The sequence below is a fragment of the Oxyura jamaicensis genome, chromosome 1, assembly GCF_011077185.1.
Source record: "Oxyura jamaicensis isolate SHBP4307 breed ruddy duck chromosome 1, BPBGC_Ojam_1.0, whole genome shotgun sequence".
Lineage (NCBI taxonomy): Eukaryota > Metazoa > Chordata > Aves > Anseriformes > Anatidae > Oxyura > Oxyura jamaicensis.
In genome coordinates, this window is record NC_048893.1 from 15,084,094 (window position 1) to 15,104,891 (window position 20,798).

Genomic DNA, 20,798 nt, shown 5'->3' on the forward strand with positions numbered 1-20,798 from the left:
TCCTGCAGAGCAGTGCTATTACTGTGTCCAGCTTGGCCAGTTCCCTCCAGCTTAATGCCCTACACTGCAGCTGTTCAATAAGGGATCTTTGATAGATGAACAGAATGAAAAATGGTTAGTATTTCAATAATTTTACCTAGGAATATCACAATGCATGCTTCAAATGCCTGATACTATCAAATTATGAGAGACAGCTTGGCAGCATGCAACTGGGAAGCACAGGGGCAAAACGATCTACACAACTTTGCTTAATTGAAAAAGCTTGATACAAAAAGATGCTGACCTTTTGGGTGGGGAACAGCTGCAAGCCCTAATAACAACTGTATCCTCTCCACTAGGAAGAAGACCTTACCTCTCCTTTTTACTTTAGCACTCAATCAAAAGCTCTCATTACAGAGTCCTGTGCTCTTAAGTGTCCACACAGTAGACACAGCCAGCACCTCTCTCTTGAGGTGGCACTCCTTCCCATGCACTGTAGGCTCTCTTTTGATGGGGCTTCAGAACTGTGTCCCAGTTTCAGTGTGAACTGGGTCTTCAGCCCTCTCCTGGCCTCTCTGTGATCTGCTCATTCAGACACCTTTCTTAGGGTCTGGTTCTGTGTTTGCCTGCTTGCAGGTTGAGGATGTCTCCTTTCGTCCCTCCTCAGTTCACCGTGGTTTCCGAGGTAAAAGTACGTTTTATTCAGACTTCACTAGGAACTACTCACTTTACAAAAGCAGCTCATGCTCTTCCCTCTGGATACAAAAGCACCCCCACCCCAACAAGTTAAAAAGAAGAGTGGTTAACTCATACACCGAAGGTAGAATTTGTCTGAGTTCACTTAGGCAAAAGGTTAGACATCCGTGTGTGAGCTTTACAATGACTGCCTCCAAAGGATGATTCACTGCTGCAATGCACCATTGGAGGTGTTGGTTGTTGATCCCAGTAAGAAAGGCATTCAAACTCTGTTAGGCATTAATTAAAATTCTTTTTATCAGAGATGAGAATGAATAAGCTGATAGCATAGATAATCACGGAAACACAGAATGGTTGAGGTGGTTGAGGTTGGAATGGACCTCCTGAGGTCATCTCATCCACACCCTTCCTCAGGCAGGGCCGTCAGGTTGCCCAGGACCACATCCAGCTGGCTTTTCAGTATCTCTAAGGAAGAGACTCCACCGCCTCTCTGGGCAACCTGTGTCAGTGCTTGGTCACCCGCACAGCATAGAAGTGCTCCTGGTGTTCAGGCAGCACCTCCTGTGTTCAGTTTGTGCCCATAGCCTCATGTTCCGTCACTGGGCACCACTGAAAAGAGCCTGTCTCTTCTTTACACCTTCCCTTCAGGTATTTATAGATACCAATAACATGTGCAAGCCTTCTCTTCTCTAGGCTGGCCAGTCCCAGCTCTTTCAGCCTTTCCCGTATGTGAGAAGCTCCAATTTCCTCATCATCTCAGTGACCACCATGTCCTTCTGGGTGCTCGGAGCCCAGAGTTCTGCAGCATCAGATGGACCTCTAGTCACATACTGCCCTGATCCCATCCCTGCTAAGGTTCGTTGGCGTTACGGTCTCTGGAGTTCTGATAGCACTTTCTTAAAAGTAAGCAATTCCATTTATCATTTCTACTGTCAAGCAAAAGGATGTTGGCATGATAACATGTTGCTTTGCTTCAAGATAAAGACAAGGACGCGCAGGTGGCGTAATTGCCGGTGCCAAGTAGGAGCTGCCTCCAGGCTCCTTTTTTATGATTAGCCAGCAAAGTTTGTGCTGGGGCCAAGTGATAAGTGCAGCGCAGCACAGGCCTGAAGGCCAAGCTGTATCTGCAGCACAGCCCGAGACGGTGCCCACCCACGTCAGCTGTCACTAACTCCTCAACGCACAACACTCCTCTGGTTCAGTCTGCTGCATCTGCTTGTCCTGCATCTTAGGACAAGCATCTAAGACACACTGGACCTGCTGGAGGTATCAGTTCATTTGAGGGCTCCACTGACTACAAGGAGAGCCTAGGATGACTGAGACTTGGATGAGTAACTTCTAGGCGAGATGAGTCTTTTCTGAAAATAATGCTGAGCAGTCCTCAGAACGCTGGATTTTCAGTTCTTTGTTCTCGAGGCTTTATATCGTGGCCTCAGGAGGATGTAGCAGGTGGGTTTCCTTCTGCAGTTGAGGTGTGTGCATTAGCCTAGCTTAGATAGGAGCATATCTTCTCAAACAGGGGAGCTTTTCCAGGCTTGTTCATCTGCCTATAGTTTTGCATTAATTATGCCCTATTGATCTGAGTTTCTGCTAAACATTGCTACAGCTCCCATGTGGCTACTTGAGGTACCCATAAAATGTGTATAAAATGGCTGCAATGGGTTTTGAACTATCTGTATGTCCACATACATGGTGTGAATCTGTGTTAATGTGCTGTCACGTTCTGCCCTGCGTAAAGCAAAGTGTCGCACAGAGGATTAGAGAGCAAAGTTATGGGCAACTAAGGATTGTAGAAACCCAGAGCAAAAGCAGCCTCTGCTATTGCTGCCTCAGTGTCTACACTTGCTCTTCTCTCTGAATTAAGGTGTCACTGGTGATCTGCGAAACCATGGGATCTTCGTAAACGAGGGAAACTGCCTTGCTCATTGTGTTACACTGCTGTGATAAAGGTCAGAAATACCCCTTAGGTGGGGTATGCCTGGTGGGACTGGCATGCCAGACTCTTGTCCAGAGCATATTGTTATTTCTTCAATTTATTGATCTTCCTGATCATCCATCCGGTTGATCGTTTCATCATCAGGACTGCCGAAGGTATGAAAAGACTAGGCCTGCTTCAATGGATTGTTTAAGGAAAGGGGATTTTTTTCCTTCCTTTCTCTGGCTGGCTGATTTGATTCTTTGCAGGAAGTATAATTATCTCAGACTGCATATCTGCTTGTATTTTGTACAAATTGTCGGGGCTTTGTTTTTAATTATACACATGTTCTTGTGTTCTTTCTGTTCTGACTATCAGAAGAAACAAATAAACTGAACAGGAAGATAAATCCGTGAATTGTTCACCATAAACTTTTATGTCATCTGATCAGTTCTAGTTATATTGTTAGGGATCTAAGGTGAGTAAGTAAATCATAGATGGGATGATATCTGAGCATGAATAATGCTTTAAGTTAGAGGCTTCCTTTATCTTTCTGTTTATTATTTTCTCCCAGATTATTTTCTTAAAGACATATACATGGCTTCTTTGCAGAGAAGGCCACAAAGTGGCTAGTGTGATTTTTTTTTGATCCTAATTGCATTGAAAATTCAGTCCTTAATTCTGAGCACTTCATTTTCCGTAAACTATGTTAATGGCTATAGGCTGGTTACATTCCACTCTGGTAACTGACCTATTTGAAATATTTAGAGGATGTTCACGTTAGTTCTGTGTGAGTGGAGAGGAAAGTTCAGTGAAGAGTATATTGCAGAGAGATCAATTATTTATGTCTTCGGAAGGGTTGCTGAAACTTTAGCTGGCCCTAAAATCCCTTAAACTAGACACAATGCAATAAACTGATGCTGTTCCTTTTTGAATATTTGCTAAATATTATATTATTTATTCTCTCTATTTTAACTCTTTAGTGATACCACCTTCTGTGTGAGAGAAAGTGATGGATACAACCCAACTGTAAAACATCCATTTCTCAAAGTAGTAGTGGTGATGCTGTCATTGCCTCTTTGCTGCTTATTTCATTAATGATATCAAAGAACCCGGATCACTTTACTTAGTGGAATCTGGAATTTCTTGAGCATCACCACTGATCAAGCTTTGCTGCTGTTGGAAGTGTGGAGTTTTTACTGTTAACTTAAACCAGGAGCATGGCAAGAGCTGGACTTCTGCAAAGGTGATTCCAGCTGAGGTATTGCAGCACCTAAAAATTAGGATCTTGGCACCAGAAAGGTGAAGGGAAGTTTTAAATACAGGTGGATTCCCTAGGCAGTCAGAGATTTAGAGCTTCAGTAGGATTATCCAGGAAACCTATGTGGTAGGTACAGAGAGCCACCTAGAGTTAAACCGTAGGAATCTCTAAAAATGAATGTATGAACTCCTGCCTCTTAGGGACATTTAGGTGTCAAGCTGAGAGCCAAACATTAAACCCCTTTATCTATAATGAGCCCTCTCCTGAGAGCAGGCACCTAATTAAGGTTAGAACCCCTTTAATATGCGTTTACAATGCTACTGAAGGAGTAGGCCAGTTACTGCATTTTATATTAAAGAGCGCTAAACACAGAAGGAACAACATAGATGGTGTTTCTCATGGGGATTGGTACTAAAGTCTCCCTCTTTCCAGTTGTGGCCTCTGACTGTTATAGTATGTAATTAGGCTCTTTCCAATAATTTTCTCTTTGGACACGATTGCTACCTCTTAGAAGCAATTTCCTTGCTTCATTGGGAAAATGAGAAAGTACCCTCTCTTTGACTCCTCTTTAGCCTGGATGTTAGCCTAGAAAAATGGGAAAATGATTCCCTGCAAACTGAGAACTTAGCCTGAACCCAGTTCTTGGAAGAGGTTTGCTAACCGCTAGCTTGATGTACACTGCCTCATCTTGCATGTCTAGTAGCCATTGTGGTTTGTGTTGAACTTAAAACTGTTTCTTTTCACTGTCCCTGCTGTAGTGAACCTTCTGGGGATCTCAAGAGCATTTGGGCATATCTGTAGGTGTGAGCTGTGCCCTTAGCTTTCTGGAACGAAGATCCTTCAGTGCAAGCACAGGCTTATTATGGTCTTTCAGGTTTCCTAGGAAGACGTCTCCATGGTTGGAGCTTGGGCTCCAGTGTTCTTGAATAGGTATGCCTACATTTGGAATATGTTTTATTTTAGATGTCAAAGCTGTCACTCTGCACTCTGAAACCATCCCAATCTGCTTTGAAAATCCATGCTGATATGGAGAATCTCAGGAGTAGTGTTTCCCTTTCTCTCTCCTCCTTGGGTATGTTAAGGAGGGACCTTGTCACACAGAGACAGAAACAAGAGACAGGTCAGCCAAGAATTTATAATTGTATTACACATTGTTTTCTAGAGGATAAAGCTTTTGAGACATAACTTTGCCCATCTGTGAGAATAATAGTGCAGAATTATGATGCAGAATGTGAGAATAATAACTGCAAACACACTTGGCAAAAATGGCAAGTTAGGTCTTGATTCAGTGGCATGGAGATGGGTTCCAGAATCACAAGCCTCATGTTTTCATCTTCCATGGAGAAAATGTTAATTACTGTCTATGCCAAGGAAGATAAGGTCATCAGACTGTACCTGGAAGCAGTTCCTTGGGCACTTATGTTGTACTAATCCCTTAACATCTGACGCTAGCCACTTAATTGAGATGTATTTTCAGTCCCTTATTTATTTCAGGGTGCTTATAATTTTAAGTCTCTGACCCATTCAGATTGCTTTATAGACTTTCAAAGTATATATTGATTAGTTACTATAATTCTTTGAAGTATTATGGATGCCAGAACAGGTTAGCAGTTTTCTCAGTACAGTTTATATTGTGTAGAAGACCAAAATACTTTTGAATAAGTTCAGGAAGTATTTGTAAATGTTTCATGTGGATATGGCTTGTTCTGATTTTGGAAAAAAAAAATAAAAATAAAAATCCTGGCATCAGAGCAAGACATCTTCCTTGATACCCAAAAGAGTGAAGCTGCCCACTCTTCCAAGACATCAATGAATTAATAGATATTATTACTGCCTGTTTACAACGTGTGCAGTGTTAATCTACCCTTCCTTTGAATTGGTGTTGCTTAACATCTCCTATGCGTTAGTCCTCTGTTTGCAAAGACAAGTGCCTGCTATGTACTCCAAGCTGGTTCATACCACCTCCCCGCCCTCCCTATAAGATTTCTCCAGTATTTAGCCAGTGTCATACACAATGTCATGTGTTAAGAGGGCACTGAGGAATCGTCCACACCACAGGCCTCAGATTGCAGTGTGTGTTGGTATTATCGTTCTTTCAAGCCTGTGCTCCAAGGGAGAATTCCTAAACCTTGGGAATGACAGTTCATTACTAGGAAGATAAGTGCACCAAACTGTTACTTTTGATGCAGTAAAACCATCAAACTGACTGAAGAAGGTCCATTTGTAGGATTTAGAATTGCCTCTTCCAATAAATACATTGACATTCCAGAAAATCAGAAAAAAAATCAGTACATTTTCTCAGCTTACTGAACTTTTGACACCAAAGTTCTAAAAAAGAATTACTGGGCTTAAATCCTCTCTCAAAACCAGCTCAGAGAGCAAAGAAAGATAGCAATTGCAGAGCTATTACTGTCAAAGACATGACCGCACACAGCACAGAAGTTCCTTTTGGAGTCTAATGCTTTCTTTGAGATGGATACCCAGACACTGTCTGAAAGGGAAGACTCCATAAGAAATCAATTATGAATAAAGACTAAACTGGAGGAGAACTTCAGGACAAAAAGACTGGTTTTGTTGTTTGAACTGCTAAAATGAAAACAATATTTTAACAAGGAGCTTACCAGCAAAGATGAGACTTCACTCCTTCTGTATCCAGTTTCTCATACTTCATGATACCTAATGTGTAGCTATCACACACGTATAAGCTCAATTATAATAACATCTGACTTTTAACAGGCTTTGGTGTGTTTGTCTTTGTGGCATCCATGGGTAGGGAAGGAGGTTATTGTCTTCATGTTACGGGTAGGGAAATCGGGTTTGGTATGAAATTAACCTAATCTAACTAGACCCTCAGAAGTTCATTACCCAAGCTAGTTGTCTGGGCACTGTCTCCCCACTGAGGGAGAAAGACAACCCCAGGACAAAATTCATCCCCACCCTAAAATAAATGGGATAAATCAACTACAGAGCTGTCTCTCTTTGTTGTGGAGAGTCAGGGCCCTAAACTAGATGCCAAGCAAGATGAAGTGTGCCCTCAGGGATGTGAGTGGCTCCCTCTGAGATGGGAGAAGCAGAACTTGCTCTCCCGCTTCCAGGGACAGACCCATAACCACAAACTATTTTTCCTCTCTTAGTAATTGATGGATTTCGCTATTCCACTGCAGGCTGGGCTTTTCTTTCAGTTTTACAGACTAGGTGGGGAGAAGTGATCTTGGTAATACTAGTGCATTTAGATGGGAGGCCACAAGGAAAATCCAGTTGTACCAGGAAGCAGTGCTGGTGACACAATAAACATCATGGGAGTGAGTGTCCTAGTGTGGTACTTCTGAGCACTGCCTTCCTGCTTGTGCTGTAGGTTAAATCTTAGAGCTGCTAGTCATTATAGGATCATACTTCACAAGGGTAAGGTGTTAATCCCCAGACAAATTATATGACAGGTAACTCTGTCCTCCTTGCTCTCACCTGCAGCTTCATGTAAATTACAAAACCTTTTGCACATCCTTCATCTAAACTTTTCTGAGCTGAGGTGGAGTTGCTGTCTTCTGTCCCAGAGATGGCAGCAGTCTGGAGCAAATGAAATGATTTCTCCATATGCATATTTCTACATACAGTAACAATTCTGGGATTCTATGCAATAAGTAAAGACTTTGTCATTGTTTTTTTTTGGAGAACACTGTGGAAAAGTATTGTATCATTACTTCATGAAATTACGTAATTTTTATAGTTAAGGTCTTGCAATGTCTCCATCAGCATGAATGGTTCGCTGCTCTTGGTGTTCATACAGCAGCCCAATAAGCACAAAGCAGAACAGAGCAAAGAGGAGCACCAGAGCTTGTATCTGACTTGTGGTTCTGGTTTTGCTCCATCCTGCCCACACCAGGGACATGACTAGATGTTTGAGAGCAGTTCAGATCCCCTGCTCTTCCCACCCTCAGCCAGCTGGTGGTGGAAGCAGCATGACTACAGGTGGGTACAGACTGTGTCTGCAGCACAAACAGCAATCTCCATTCTCTGTGGCAAGAGCTGGCCCAATCTGCTCCTCTGTGTCGTCATCCCCTGGCATCACAGCTTTAGCAAGATGAGTGTTGTTTTGGCAGATGCACCTGGAGGGAATTAGTTTAACTCTTGGTACCAAAAGCAGGATGGGGTCTTAAGCCTGGCTGTTCTTCAGCTCTGACTTTTCCCTCTTAACTCAAAATCCTACAGATCATTCCTTGGAAGCTGGAGTGTTTCCAGCTTTCAAGACAGGATGAATAGTTGTCCTTCCAAGAAATCCTTGGTACACAGCAGGAAAAGAGATGGTCAGGTATCTGTGTCTCAGGCTCTTTATGTGCTCTGGCTAACCACTACACAAGCCAGTTTGTATCAGCACATGGAGCTCAGGTGACTTCCAAGGACTGTAGACACACGAGCCCCCTTTCCTTCAGGACTGACGGAGCTGCCTGTAGAGCTCATTGCAGAGTGGTCTTCCTCCAGTCCACTGGGCCATGATTTCCAGCCTGCTGCTTTTCAGTGCTCTGGTGGCTGATAGAAGCTGCAAGGGCAATCTTCTGTCATGCTACCTCATCTTGCTGCCAGGGCCAGCAATCCTTGGCCTGATTGCTAAAATGATCCCTCAGAGTACATATACCAACATTTTGTCAGGAGGCATTAGAATTCCCTAGGCTAGCCCAAATTTTGGCCTAAAACATCTCAACTGCTTCAGTCAAATCAGCTCCAGGACTTGTAGTGAGTCCTCACGAAGTCTATCTGTGTCACTCACTGTACCAGCATGGTTGATACATGGTGACGTGGTCCAACACAGTGCCACAGTCACTGACTGTGTTTGTGACTGAACGGGACAGTTCAAAACAGGAGTTACCAACATGGGGCCTTTACATTTTGTGCTAACAGGCCTGGCCTTTGCTAACTGAAGCTGGACTTGGATCGCTTGAAGTAGATAGGACTATTTTCACACTTCTTGTTGGCATTTGTGTATTTCTTTCCCTCACTAATTAGGAAATAACTAAAACTAAAAAAAAAAAAAAAGCTGTGTCAGAGGTCCTGCATGTGCTTTGTTGTCCTGGGAGCGAGGCTCACCAAGTGGTGTCATACACGGGTGGGAGGCAGCTGATGTCTTAGGGTGCCTTTGCTATCCTAGCCTGCTTGGCCTGATATCAGCTAAATAGCTGTAAAACTGTTCTTCAGGATGACTTTGTTTAGATACTAGGAGAATTTTTAGGGCCTGGGCTGTACCAGGAGCTGTGCATGGCCCATGACAACGCGAAAACTGCCCATGGCCCAGGGACGGGGCTGTGACTGAGGCCTTGGCTCCGAAGTGGAGACAGCTTATCTTAGGAAGGCAGATGAGATTACCAGGTCAGGGAATGTGGAGGTTCAGAAGAAGCTTCTGATTGCAAGTAAAAACCTTCAAAAAGGGCTCTGAGGTAGATGTTTATTCTGTCATTTTGTTTTCGTGGTAATAATACCCATGTTGCTATGTTGTAATCAGCTGTTATGTAAACAAAATGTTGTCCCTAAGGTAAGTTTAGGAAAACATTCACCCACGATGTACCCACAGATAAATCCAGTTTTAGCAACACGGTGCTTAAAGCATTAAAATGTGCTCACAGATTGTCAGCAAGATGCACTCACCTGGAGCCAGCTCTGGACTACCAGTTTCTCTGTATTATTTTGCAGGCCCTACATGTCCATTGGAACACTACGTGATCAGGTCATCTACCCAGACTCTGTGGAAGACATGCATGAGAAAGGCTACCAGGATCAAGATCTGGAGTGTATCCTGCAAATGGTTCATCTGTACCACATAGTTCAAAGAGAAGGAGGTAAATTGTTTATTTTTGTAAAAAGCTTCACAAAAACAATTATTTGTGTATGTGTATTAGTGAGACTGACTTTTAATTATTCAACATGCAAAACTGGATCCAGACCTGTGTTGTGGGAGCTGCACAACTTCATGTTGCTGCTAATGGAGGGAGAAGAATTAAATTGCTCCTCTCCTCTGCAGCAAATCCATGCCCAGCTGAATGTTCTCGTTCTCTTGTAACATCCAGTCCTTTCATGGTTTTATGAGATCCCCCTTCATATTTGTAGAAATTGTTGTGTCCTAAAACCTTGTAATGCCACTGACTACACCAACTGCAAAGCATGTGAATGAAAGGCGAGTCAGGTCTGCCTTCACCTCCCTGTTTTCTATGATCAGAAGAAGTATGTGCCGTGGGAAAAAGTGTCTGATACCACACCACCATTGTGAATAAGTTAAAAATAACCAAATGACACTGACTGACAGTAGGGCTTTACCATCCACTAGTTGCGATTTAAGTTGCCAATGTGTTCTCAGTGTCGTTTGTCCAAAGAGGAGACAGTGTAAATACACTGGTACAGTAAAAGTTGAAATGCTAAAAGCTTCTGCTGAAGCTTTTCATGGCTTTTCTTCCCCAAGCACAGCATTAATTTTCTTCCTGTTGTTCCCACCAGCAGCCACTAGTATCTAGTTTGAATCTCCCCACCCCCAACATTACACTTTTAAAACAAACATAGGACAAAGTTGGTACCATTTAGACGGAAGGAGGATCTCCAAACCCCCCAGGGTGGTGGCATTGGGAGTGCTGGATGAACCCTGCCAATGATGTACTCTGCCAATCATCAGTGCTCCTTTTTGAGAGAGTCATTTGGGTGCATTGCATTGTAATATGTGTGCTTGGAGTCTCTCAGGATCATTGTGACAACTGAGTAGTGCCTCAGCCACTTAAAGTCCCAAGGCAATGTCTAAATTCCCATTCCTGCGTGGCAGCCTCTTGTTCTGTTCAAAAGGCAGAAGGTGTATTGCATTTTAGAGTGGGGAGTAGTAATCATTTACAGCAGCAATTGTATAACTACAGATATTTCTCCACCTCACAGCCCTGTTGATAGACTCTTATCTTTTTGTAGGTTAATGCTTCTTAGTTAAGAATGTAATAATTACTGTTGACCCTCAAGATAAAATAGAACATAAAAATCTGTCATCATGCTAATCATGCTATTATTCAAGTCTGATACTATGACACAAGGATTGAAAAAAGGGGCAGGGAACTAAACACAGTGATTGGAATAATTGCAGAGAAGGCCTGTAGTCGCTGCGCTGACATTAGAGCTATTACTGTTAGTATTCCTGAGTCATTTACTTCTCTACGTGAAGTGTGCAGATTGCAGAAGAATGAGCAGATGTGTTGGAATGGGGAGCTGGAAGAGGAGAAGCAGTTAAGTTTTAAGTGGCAGGGAGCCGCTGCGGAGTGTGCATTCATGGCCTGTTGGTACTTGTAGGCATACTGAACAGCATGTGGCCCTCAGCAGCCAAAACCATATCCCCAGTGGTCTCTGAATGCACATCATTGTGGTTTATAACCCTGCTGCTGGAGCATGTAAGCGATGATGGGGCAGTTACTGTGCTCCACCTCTCAGATGCCAGTGCCTAGGGTTGGTGTTCTGAGCTGCCAAATTGAAAACCCAGGTTTGGATCAGTCTTGCTCCACTTTCTGTGCCATAGGACAGTGAACGTGTTTTATTGCTGACCCCATTCTTGCTCTTCTGCTTGTTTAACTGCCCAAGTGAGACTTAGGAAGCAATCTATAAAGAGGACAGTGTTAATGTTCATTGGTACTATATCAAAGCTCCAGTCAGGATAAGGGAACATTGTGCAAAAGTTGGCAGAAACAAATGTTACAAAAACTTTCTTAGACTGCAATCTGAAATGACACCAATGGGCAAAGCTGGAAAACAGAGGGAGAGATTACCACATACCAGGAAGTTTTTAAGACCATAATACACTTACTTAGTCACTTTTCTCCTTGGGCACTTGTAGTGCAAAGGGAGGAGAGACAGGAAATCTGTGACATATGATTCGACACGTTACATGGATTTCATATACTTACGTATCCTTCTGAGCTCCCCCGGTCTGGGTCAAAGACTCATATTCAGGGTTTTGAACTAGCAAGCCAGAGGAATGCTTCTTGAGAGTGAACAATTGATTTTTTTTTGTTTGTTTGTTTATACAGAGCTGAATGTTTTGTTTTTATTATTTGTTATTTCAGTCTTTTACTTAAAATTAGATTTTTAAACTAAAATTATTTCTATTAGAAATTGAATATTTTGTTTGCAAAATAATGAAAAGTCCTATGTAAAGGTTGCAGAACAAAGCATTTACTCCAAATTGTCTCTGTTTTTGCAGACTGCTTTGATAGTTAACAAAAAATGATGCTTCCCAATAGAAAAAAAAGTTTTACTGAAAAATTCCCAACTACTTTCTGTTTACATATTGAGCACATTTTGTGAATGTACAGCATCCGGAAGAGAGAAAAAAAAAAAAAGCCAGCAACAAAACCAGTTATAGTTATCCATATTCTTGGGCATTTATGCAATACATCAGTGCTGTTTTCAAACAGTTTCCATAAACTGATCCAAGAACGGAGCTGTCTACCAACCATGTAGTTACAGAAATAAAACATCATTCTTCAATCCTTTTTTCTTTAGATCCTCTTCACCTCCGTAGCCTTTCTGTCTCTTCCCCTTTCACCTATCCCCTGCAGTGCTGTGCCTCTACCAGACGGTAGGTCCTTAGGGCATGACCCCGTTGCTTTAATTGACCACGAATGCCACACATGTATAATATGACGCTTCACAGTTTTGTGTAAGTCTGCTCCCTGTGGGCAGTTAGGAAAAGGCAGATGGAGCCAGAATTACACAGCTCTGGCTCTGAATTTATTTGTCCTGGAGTAACTTCATTGTCTTTGGCTGAGTTACTTGCACATTGCATCAGTTGAAGGGTCACCAAAATGCAAGGGTAAAGTAGCCAAAAAAAGTCTGATATTATTCTTGCTGCCAATGGCATAAATTCTCATTTTTGTAGCAATAGGGTTTGACCTAGTTAGAATAGTCAGAAGTAGGCCAATTTGGCATTTATCTTCAGTGTTACCCTTACGAACCTTTTTCAGTCCATAGCAGCTGAACACACCAAAACCAAACCAAGCAAACAAAAACCCCACCAACAGTACCACCCCCACAACACCACCACCCCTGACATTGCTGAGCCCAAGCCCTAGATAAACTCGGTGCAATTCCCGTGGCAGCAGCACCCCTTGCAGCAGGGGGCAGGATGCCCTTCCTACAGAATCCCACACCGGCGTTAAGAGGAATGCCATTTCCCTGCCTACCTTTGCCCTCCAGCCAGTCTGCACTCCTTAACTTTGTCCTCATGTAAAATACTAGAAAACTTGGCAGAAGCTTGAGCAGAGTGATGCTGTAATTGGTGCAGTGAGTCATCATGAAGAAACTTGTGTGTATCATGTTAATGCTGTTCAGTAATGCTATCAGTAAGGTGCCCCATCAATACCTGCAATGTTGCTAGCTATACCTGAACAACAATTTCATATAAAATGAGGAAAACAAGGTTATATGCAGCATGGGTGAAGAAAAGGCACATCCAGAAGACTGAAGACTATGGAGACATACAGTAGGTATCCATAAGATGTCTTTTTTGACCTGCTGTGAAAATCTGCATATATTTAGCAAGTGTCAACAGCGTTGGAGCCATAGGCTCATGGTAGCCTGTCACATGAGGGAAGCCGTGAGTGCGTGTAGCAGCATGCTGGATGCAGGACCAGGCCTGCCCGCTCAGGGCTGATGACATTACTGAACGGGTTCAGCCTGTTTATGGTTTCTCAGCACCCCAGATTATAATTATTCCTCATTATTTTGCACATTTGTCATTTCTCTGGGTCTTGTCCAGGGAGCCATTATGCTAAGCCACGTATAAGCACACAGACAAGCATATTTCCTCTCGCCGAGATTTTTCCATCTGATCGTTTTAGCCCTGGATTTGTTTTTGTTAATGCCACGGACAGTAACTCTGGCGAGCTCTGCCGGCTTTTCCAGTGGCTCTGAAAGAGCCACAAATCCCTGCAGTGCCACGCTGAGCTGGGCCTCATGCAATTGATCATCTCTTTGTTCATTCCTCGACTAAGGATTTCCCTCACGCATTCATCCTGCGCAGCACCAGGGCTGTCTTTGACAGCTGCCTGGGGACATACATGGTGCACAAGGACTCCGTGTTCAGAAACTCATCAGGAGTGGGCTCCCTGGCTGTAGTTTGCTGCTGTAGCCTCTCTCCTGTCATACTACCGACCTCTAGCCCATGTCTGATGAGCTGCATTGGAAAATGACAAATTGGGAAAAGGAACTTTTTAACTTATTTTTTTTGGCAGCTGGATGTTGTCTTGCATGCAAGTGCAAGGATGCAGGATGCATAGTGCTACAGACCCCAGATGTAACCCTTTTTATAGTCAAATTTAGCTTCTTTTTTTTTTTTTTCCTTCAGAAAACTTAAGAAAAAGAATTGTAAAAGAAACCATGCAAAAAAAATGAGCTGCTGCTCTCGTGAGGCTATCACTAATTTCTCCTGACAGCTGTGTGTGTTTCTGTCACCATTACCCTGCCCCAGCACACTGCGTGTGTTATTTGTCTTATTGGTTGCAGAAGGCGTTTCTGTGGCATCTATTGTTCTTCACATCTGCATTGTATCATGTGTAGTCAAAGGCTGTGTGTACCAAGGAGCTTGGTGAGGAATTTGGGCTCTGAAAGCCAGGATTATGCTGGTACCTCCGAGAGTTTTGTGCAGTGTTCATGGACAAGCCATTTCTTCTCTTTATCTGTAAAATGGCTGTAGCTGTAGGTGCTGAAAGCCCCTGACTCGGCTGGTGTTTTCGGAATGCTGAGGTTCCTTCTTGATCAGCTCCATGCCAGCAGCAAGGAAAGAGGAACAAGCAGTGCATTATTGTTAACGCACAGTAGGAAGTTAGTTTATGGCGAGTTAGATTGCCTTAAGTGTTCAGAGGAAATGGCTCAGACATTAGAGAATAGTTTTTGAAATGGCAAAGGGATAATGCAGAAGTGGATCCTTCCTTGTCTATTGTTTAAGATGTTTCAAGGGGTGAGTAGGGAAGTTGAGGGAGGGAGCGAGGCAGCAGGAGGCAAGATGCACTGCTAATATTAAGTTAGAATATGAGTTGAAGTGACCCCAGAAATGCTGTACACTGGTGAACTGAGGCTAGCTCTTACCCCTCAGGAAAACCAGGAATGAGTTTGCTGGCTCAGGGACATGGGTTAGTGGGTGACATTGGTGGTAGGGGGATGGTTGGAGCAGATGGTCTGGGAGGGCTTTCCAACCTTAATGCTTCTGTGATCCTATGATTTCCTTTCCATTTTGCAGCCCTTTAATGAACCTCCTTCTCTTTCTGTCTATTGCTGATAAACCAGCTGATCTGAACACAGGAGCTGCTGCCATGGGCACACGTGCACACCCACCCACACCCTAGCTCAGATCCAGAGCTCCCATCACAGCTCATCCCTGGAGATCATCTATATTCTCAGCTCTCAGAAAAAATAAACAGTAGTTTGAACATCACCTTCAGAAGTGTAGCTGTTCCTAGGGCTTTCGTGAGGGCTCCAGGCATTTTGTAATCTTTTGGGGAAGCTAAAGGTGTTGGTGGGGCAGCACTGCAGCTTTATTTCTGTGTGGCCCCAGTGCTGGGACTGATCATCAGAAACAGCTAGTGTGTGTATCTGTCCCCTGTTCCAGAGCTGATCTGGGTGGTGATCAGTTAATCGTTACACAGCTCCCCCTCTGCTAGGAGCCAGCTGCTGGGAAGCGCTGTGTGTGCCCCCAGGGGGAGCTCACAGGGATCCTTAAGCAAGAATGGAAGGAAACGAAGCAAAAACTATAGGATAGGTAAAGGTGATGCATTTCTGATGCACACGTGTGCATTTTAAATCTGTGCACACATTTATAAAAAAGTCTTGATACTACTTTACAATTCACAATTTTAATGCAGAGAAAATTCTTGGAGTCCAGTGTCCAGCATTATCAGTCCCTGCTTTCAGCCACGCAAGCAGGTGGCTCACGCCTCGGGTTGGTCTGGGTTTACCTAGGCTGGCAGAGCCCTCCCCAGCCTCCTGCACCGCCACAAACCTCACTTTTCCTCACCTTTGGTCAGGTATCAGCAATGACACAGCCCACCCTGCTTGCTTGGCCTTGTTTGTAGTCTTTTATGGCAAATGTTTGCTTTCAGTTGGGCAGTGGCAGAAAAGGGGTTTTGCTCACATTTTTTTGGTTACAGTGCTACTGGGCTGATTTGGAAAAATGTTTTCTTCCTCACTTGGCCCTCGTCCATTCTCATTAGCGGATGATTTACCAGGAGATATGCCTTATCATATTTTCTCTGTGTCCATGCTCTCCCTTCTCAAAACTCATCTTTGCTTGCTCTTTTGCTATTCTGTCTATCTGGATTGTTTCATCGAAAACTCAGTACTGTGATTTGGTATTTGGAGTTAATTTTATAGGGGTGGGAATGAATTGTGCTGCAGCATGCACAACACAAGCCCCCTGTAAGACTGCAGATACCGTCAGCATCCTGCTGCATGCGTCTGACAGTGGTAAGACAGAAGTCAGTTGGAGGCCTGCAGAATATTAAATAAGAATACCCAGTGTTAGAACAGCTGTGAGTCACTTCTAAATACAAGGTAGCAGGAAGTTGGTATGTAAAAGCCTCCTGTCTGCATGCATGGTTCTGTGCATTAGCTGCTTGTCTGGGCGCACAGAGTGCATCCCTGTGTCTGCATCTGTGCTTCTCTCGAGTCTGCTGACTCACAGCAGTGAGAGGAGTCAGGCACTAAACATTGTGGTCTGATGCTGCTGTTTATGGTTTTTATGTTTATTTCTCTTTACATGCTGAACTTGTTTTTAAATTTCCACTCAAATCCACTTTCCTTTAAGGAGGTATAGCAAATAGTTCCATAAATAGCAAACAGTTCCATAAATAGCAAGTAGTTCCATAAAAAAACATGGCAAAAATGGTTAGTTATACACAAATCAAAGATGTTTGTTCACAGAGATGGTAAGTGAAGTTTTCTGACAGTAAACATATGATGGAGAAAGTTAAATTCCTCTTTCAAAGTTGACATAGTATTTGTGACATTTTTCCAGTTGAGTGCCAGTGGGAAGGCAGTGAAGTATTTCTGAAGATGTGATCCAGAACCCTGGATGTGTCTTCTGCCATGGAAGTGCTCTTTATGGTTTTGGTTGGGGATTGCAGAGATGTTGCAAGTAAAGATGTATTTCCTTCAGCAGCTTACATTGTCCTGACATGTTTTGTTTGCGTTTTTTCTAAGGCTGGGATGCCATCATGGACTGGAAAGATGTCTTATCAGGAGGAGAAAAACAAAGGATGGGCATGGCTCGCATGTTTTATCATAAGTAAGCATTTGGGTTTGTTCTTTAAATAATACTTGAAAGTGAGGAAGAGTTTTGGAGGTTTGCTGTAGTAGATGATGATCTGCATGCAGTGTGCCCTACTGCTAGACTGCTGCGTAGGACTGCAGACCTTGTCATTTATTCATGTAAGCTCTGCTTTTAGTTTGGGCAATGCTTCTTACTTAAGATTTGCTTTTGGCAATGTAGCATTACATTTTCTGGATGTTCTTTTCTTCATCTAATCAGGCACAAATACCTTCCCAACATCTGTCCTACAAATATTGCAGAAATCTGATGGATTGCTTTAGGTCCATGGGAGTTGGAAAGCCAAGCTCCAAAATGTTTTGATTTTGGAGACCACAAACCCTGCAGAGGCAGCCCAGTCCATACACAGCAGTGAACAGAAACTTTCTGAGTTGCCTGTAGTTACAGCATGCCTTGTTGACAGAACAGAGTAATACCAGGTCAAACTAGGGCACAGAAGTTAGATCACTCTGTACTCACAGGGACAAGGAAATAAAGCCCATTTTTCCTGGAAGCCACGTCTGCCCCTAAAAAATGCCTAAGAACTTTGTGTTGGTGCTAGGCAGCTTCCAGCTGCAAATGAGAGGCAGCTGTCTTGTAAAAAACAGCTCTCTACTTCCTGTTGTCTTCTCAATTAAATATCATCTGTGGGAATACTGTCCAAAACCTAGATGGCTGATGTTCTTTATTTACTTTTGCAAGGCCGAAATACGCACTGCTGGATGAATGCACAAGCGCGGTAAGCATTGATGTTGAAGGAACGATATTCCAAGCTGCAAAAGCCGCTGGGATATCCCTGCTTTCTATAACACACAGACCTTCTCTTTGGTAAGTACGTCCAGGAATTTGTCATGGTGCTTGCTCTTATCTTCCTGGCAGACATGGATTGCCCTTTGTTCTATGAACTAGGACAGTTGTTTAATCAATAGCTACTGCACTTTCTAAGATAACCTGTCTAAAATAACAGCAATGTAAATGCATTGAACATTGATTTTTTTTTATTCTTTGACACATACTTACTCCTCCCTCTCATTTTGTTTAAATGTCTGGCAGTTATTAACTATAAATAGCAACATGCAGGTAGCTAAGGGGCAATTAATTAGTCCACTACAGCACCGCCACAATACCTATCACCAGATTATTCTATAAAGATGATGAGATCCATGAGCTGTCTGGGGGAATCCTACTAGTGCTTGGGAGAAGATGGGAAACATGGCAAGTGAATCACCTACATGTTGCTCTTTCATAGGAACTGATGCATCCACATTAAAACTGTGTCATAAAAACTATGTCAAAACTATGATATAACGTCAGTCATGTCCTGTATCTGTAGGGCCCATGAGCTTTCAGAATTTGATTTTCTAGTAAAAAAACGAACAAACATTAGAATTCAGAGCAAAATCATTCGAGTGAGGTAATGCTAAGTATGGACGAGTCTCTCAAAGGAAATAAATACAGTCAGTAAATACATAAAACAACCGAATACTTAAAGGGCAAAAGGAGATGAGACAGTGTAAGCTGACATGAGCAGAGACTATTTGTTCTGAAGTCCTTGACCTCTACTAGTCAGGTTGTTTGCTCTTTTAAGCTGATGACAAAACTGGATCAGAACCTAAATTTTAAGAAAAAAATGATGTTCTAATAGGGAAAAAAGTCATACAGACACTTATTTTTAGAATTATTTAAACTATACTTAAAAGTTAATTTAAAATTTTTAAACATTGGCATTATTTCAAACCACTGCTCAAGAATATAGGTATTTGAGAGCACCCTGCCTAGAAATAGTGATGATGCAGAGGGAAATTCTGCAAAAGAACTTGTGAGAAAGACCTTTGAGTTCATTTTTCCATGGACATTTCTTGTTTTCTATTACTTCTGCTGTTCAGGAAGGTTTGTAGCCTCCACAGTATTAATGAAATTATCAGGAATCTGATAATTCATGGGGGTCGATAATTGATAACAGCAGGTAGATAAGTGGGATGTGATGACTTTGTTCTGGAGAAGTAAAAAACAAGTGCTGAGTATTCAGAAATAAGCATCAAATGCCTTTCATCAGGTATGCTTCAATAGGCACTGCACTGTATAGACAAAGATCAGGGCCACATGCTGCTTTCTCCTTAAGATTATACCAGGAAATATTTGCTCTTTTATTCAAAATATTGGCTGCCTTCCTGGACCACAACTACTAGATGTCTCAGTCATCTACCTTAGCTTCCTGATTTTATTTTTTATGGGTAGAAGAATAGAGGGACAATTTAAGCATTTGGTGTCACAAAGAATAATATGAAAGAAGCGGTGAATGTAAGCCTGACGTTGAATCTCGTTTGAGCCTCATGTCATAAGTTATTGAGTTTATTAAACTGTCACATTCCCCGGATGGAATTTATAATCACTTCTTTATGACGTGTTTCATCTTCTATAATTTATAGTGATAAATTACACAGTCATAACAGCAGCTCTGAGGGAACTCTCTTGCACCTCCTGATAAATGTCCTGTCAGGTCTTGGCAAACTCCACACACACGTACACCTTTGAATATTTTTAGTGCACACACCCTGATACTCAAAAGATCTGTGACTCTTAACACGGACTTTTTTTTTATTTTGTCTCCTTGCAGTGTTTTAGGACTGGAGGTTTATTTATCCAACCTTATAAAATGAAGGGGAACAAACTGGGGTGTCATTTGAACAAGCCACTTTTATCAGTAGCATCAGGTGCATCATGCCTGAATGTATTTTCTGCTAAAGCAGCATAACATCTCTTGGAAAGTTAAGTAAATAAAATGAACTGGGGCACACGTTCCCTTTCCTTACTCTGAAGAGAAGGTAGTATTTGTATGTGCAATGGACTGAAACTGGGAGGAGTGTTGATCAGGGGTTATGATCAGGTATTTGTAATGTCACTAGAGGTGATGGCCTAGGGAAGTCCTGGTGACAGGCTTTGAAATAACCCAAACCCCTTATAGGAGAGTGCCCTGGGTTTAGGAGTCAGTGAAAAGCTTGTGGAAGTCTTACCCAGTGATCCAGGACTGGACAACACTCAACTCCCGGATAGACGCCACTGAAAACAGACACAGACACCCAAACTGTGTGCAAAAACAAGCCACTACTAATGTTTTGATTTCTAACGCAGGAAGTACCACAGTCACTTGCTGCAGTTTGATGGCCAAGGAGGCTGGCGCTTCGAACAGCTGAACACGGCCGTCCGTCTGTCACTGAGTGAGGAGAAACAGAGACTGGAGTCCCAGCTTGCAGGAATTCCCAAAATGCAGCAGAGACTGAATGAACTATGTGAAATGCTGGGAGAAGACTCAGTGCTTAAAAAAATGGACAAAGAGGAATAAATAATTTATGTTTCATGTTTTTAAAAGTATTTTTTTAGTTAAAAGCATTACAAGTTCAGACATTATCCTTTGCATGCATTGTGCTAGAGGCTTAGAGCATAGAGAAACACAGCCAGCAAAAAATAATGCTCTGAATGCTATGTAAGACTTCAGCATTTTAGTATTAAGGAAGAATGCGGTTGAACTGTGAAAAAAAAATAAGCAAGTGCACAGAGTATGAGATTAGTCCTTGCAGCTTATGTTAATTCCTAGTGAAAGCTCAATTCACTGCAAAGAGCTACCAACACTCTTAGGTCTT

General features: G+C 42.6%; 1 protein-coding gene across 1 annotated transcript in view; it reads left to right on the top strand.

Annotated features, from left to right (window-relative positions):
- The window catches only part of ABCD2 (ATP binding cassette subfamily D member 2), a 43,697-nt gene extending 23,171 nt beyond the window's left edge, over nt 1–20,526 (top strand). The window contains exons 7-10 of the mRNA XM_035323975.1: nt 9,531–9,676; nt 17,052–17,136; nt 17,860–17,985; nt 20,290–20,526. Of these exons, the coding sequence (XP_035179866.1) occupies nt 9,531–9,676; nt 17,052–17,136; nt 17,860–17,985; nt 20,290–20,500 (568 nt within the window). The 3' untranslated portion in view covers nt 20,501–20,526. The remainder of the gene's footprint in view (nt 1–9,530; nt 9,677–17,051; nt 17,137–17,859; nt 17,986–20,289) is intronic.
- Nucleotides 20,527–20,798: the final 272 nt, after the last annotated feature.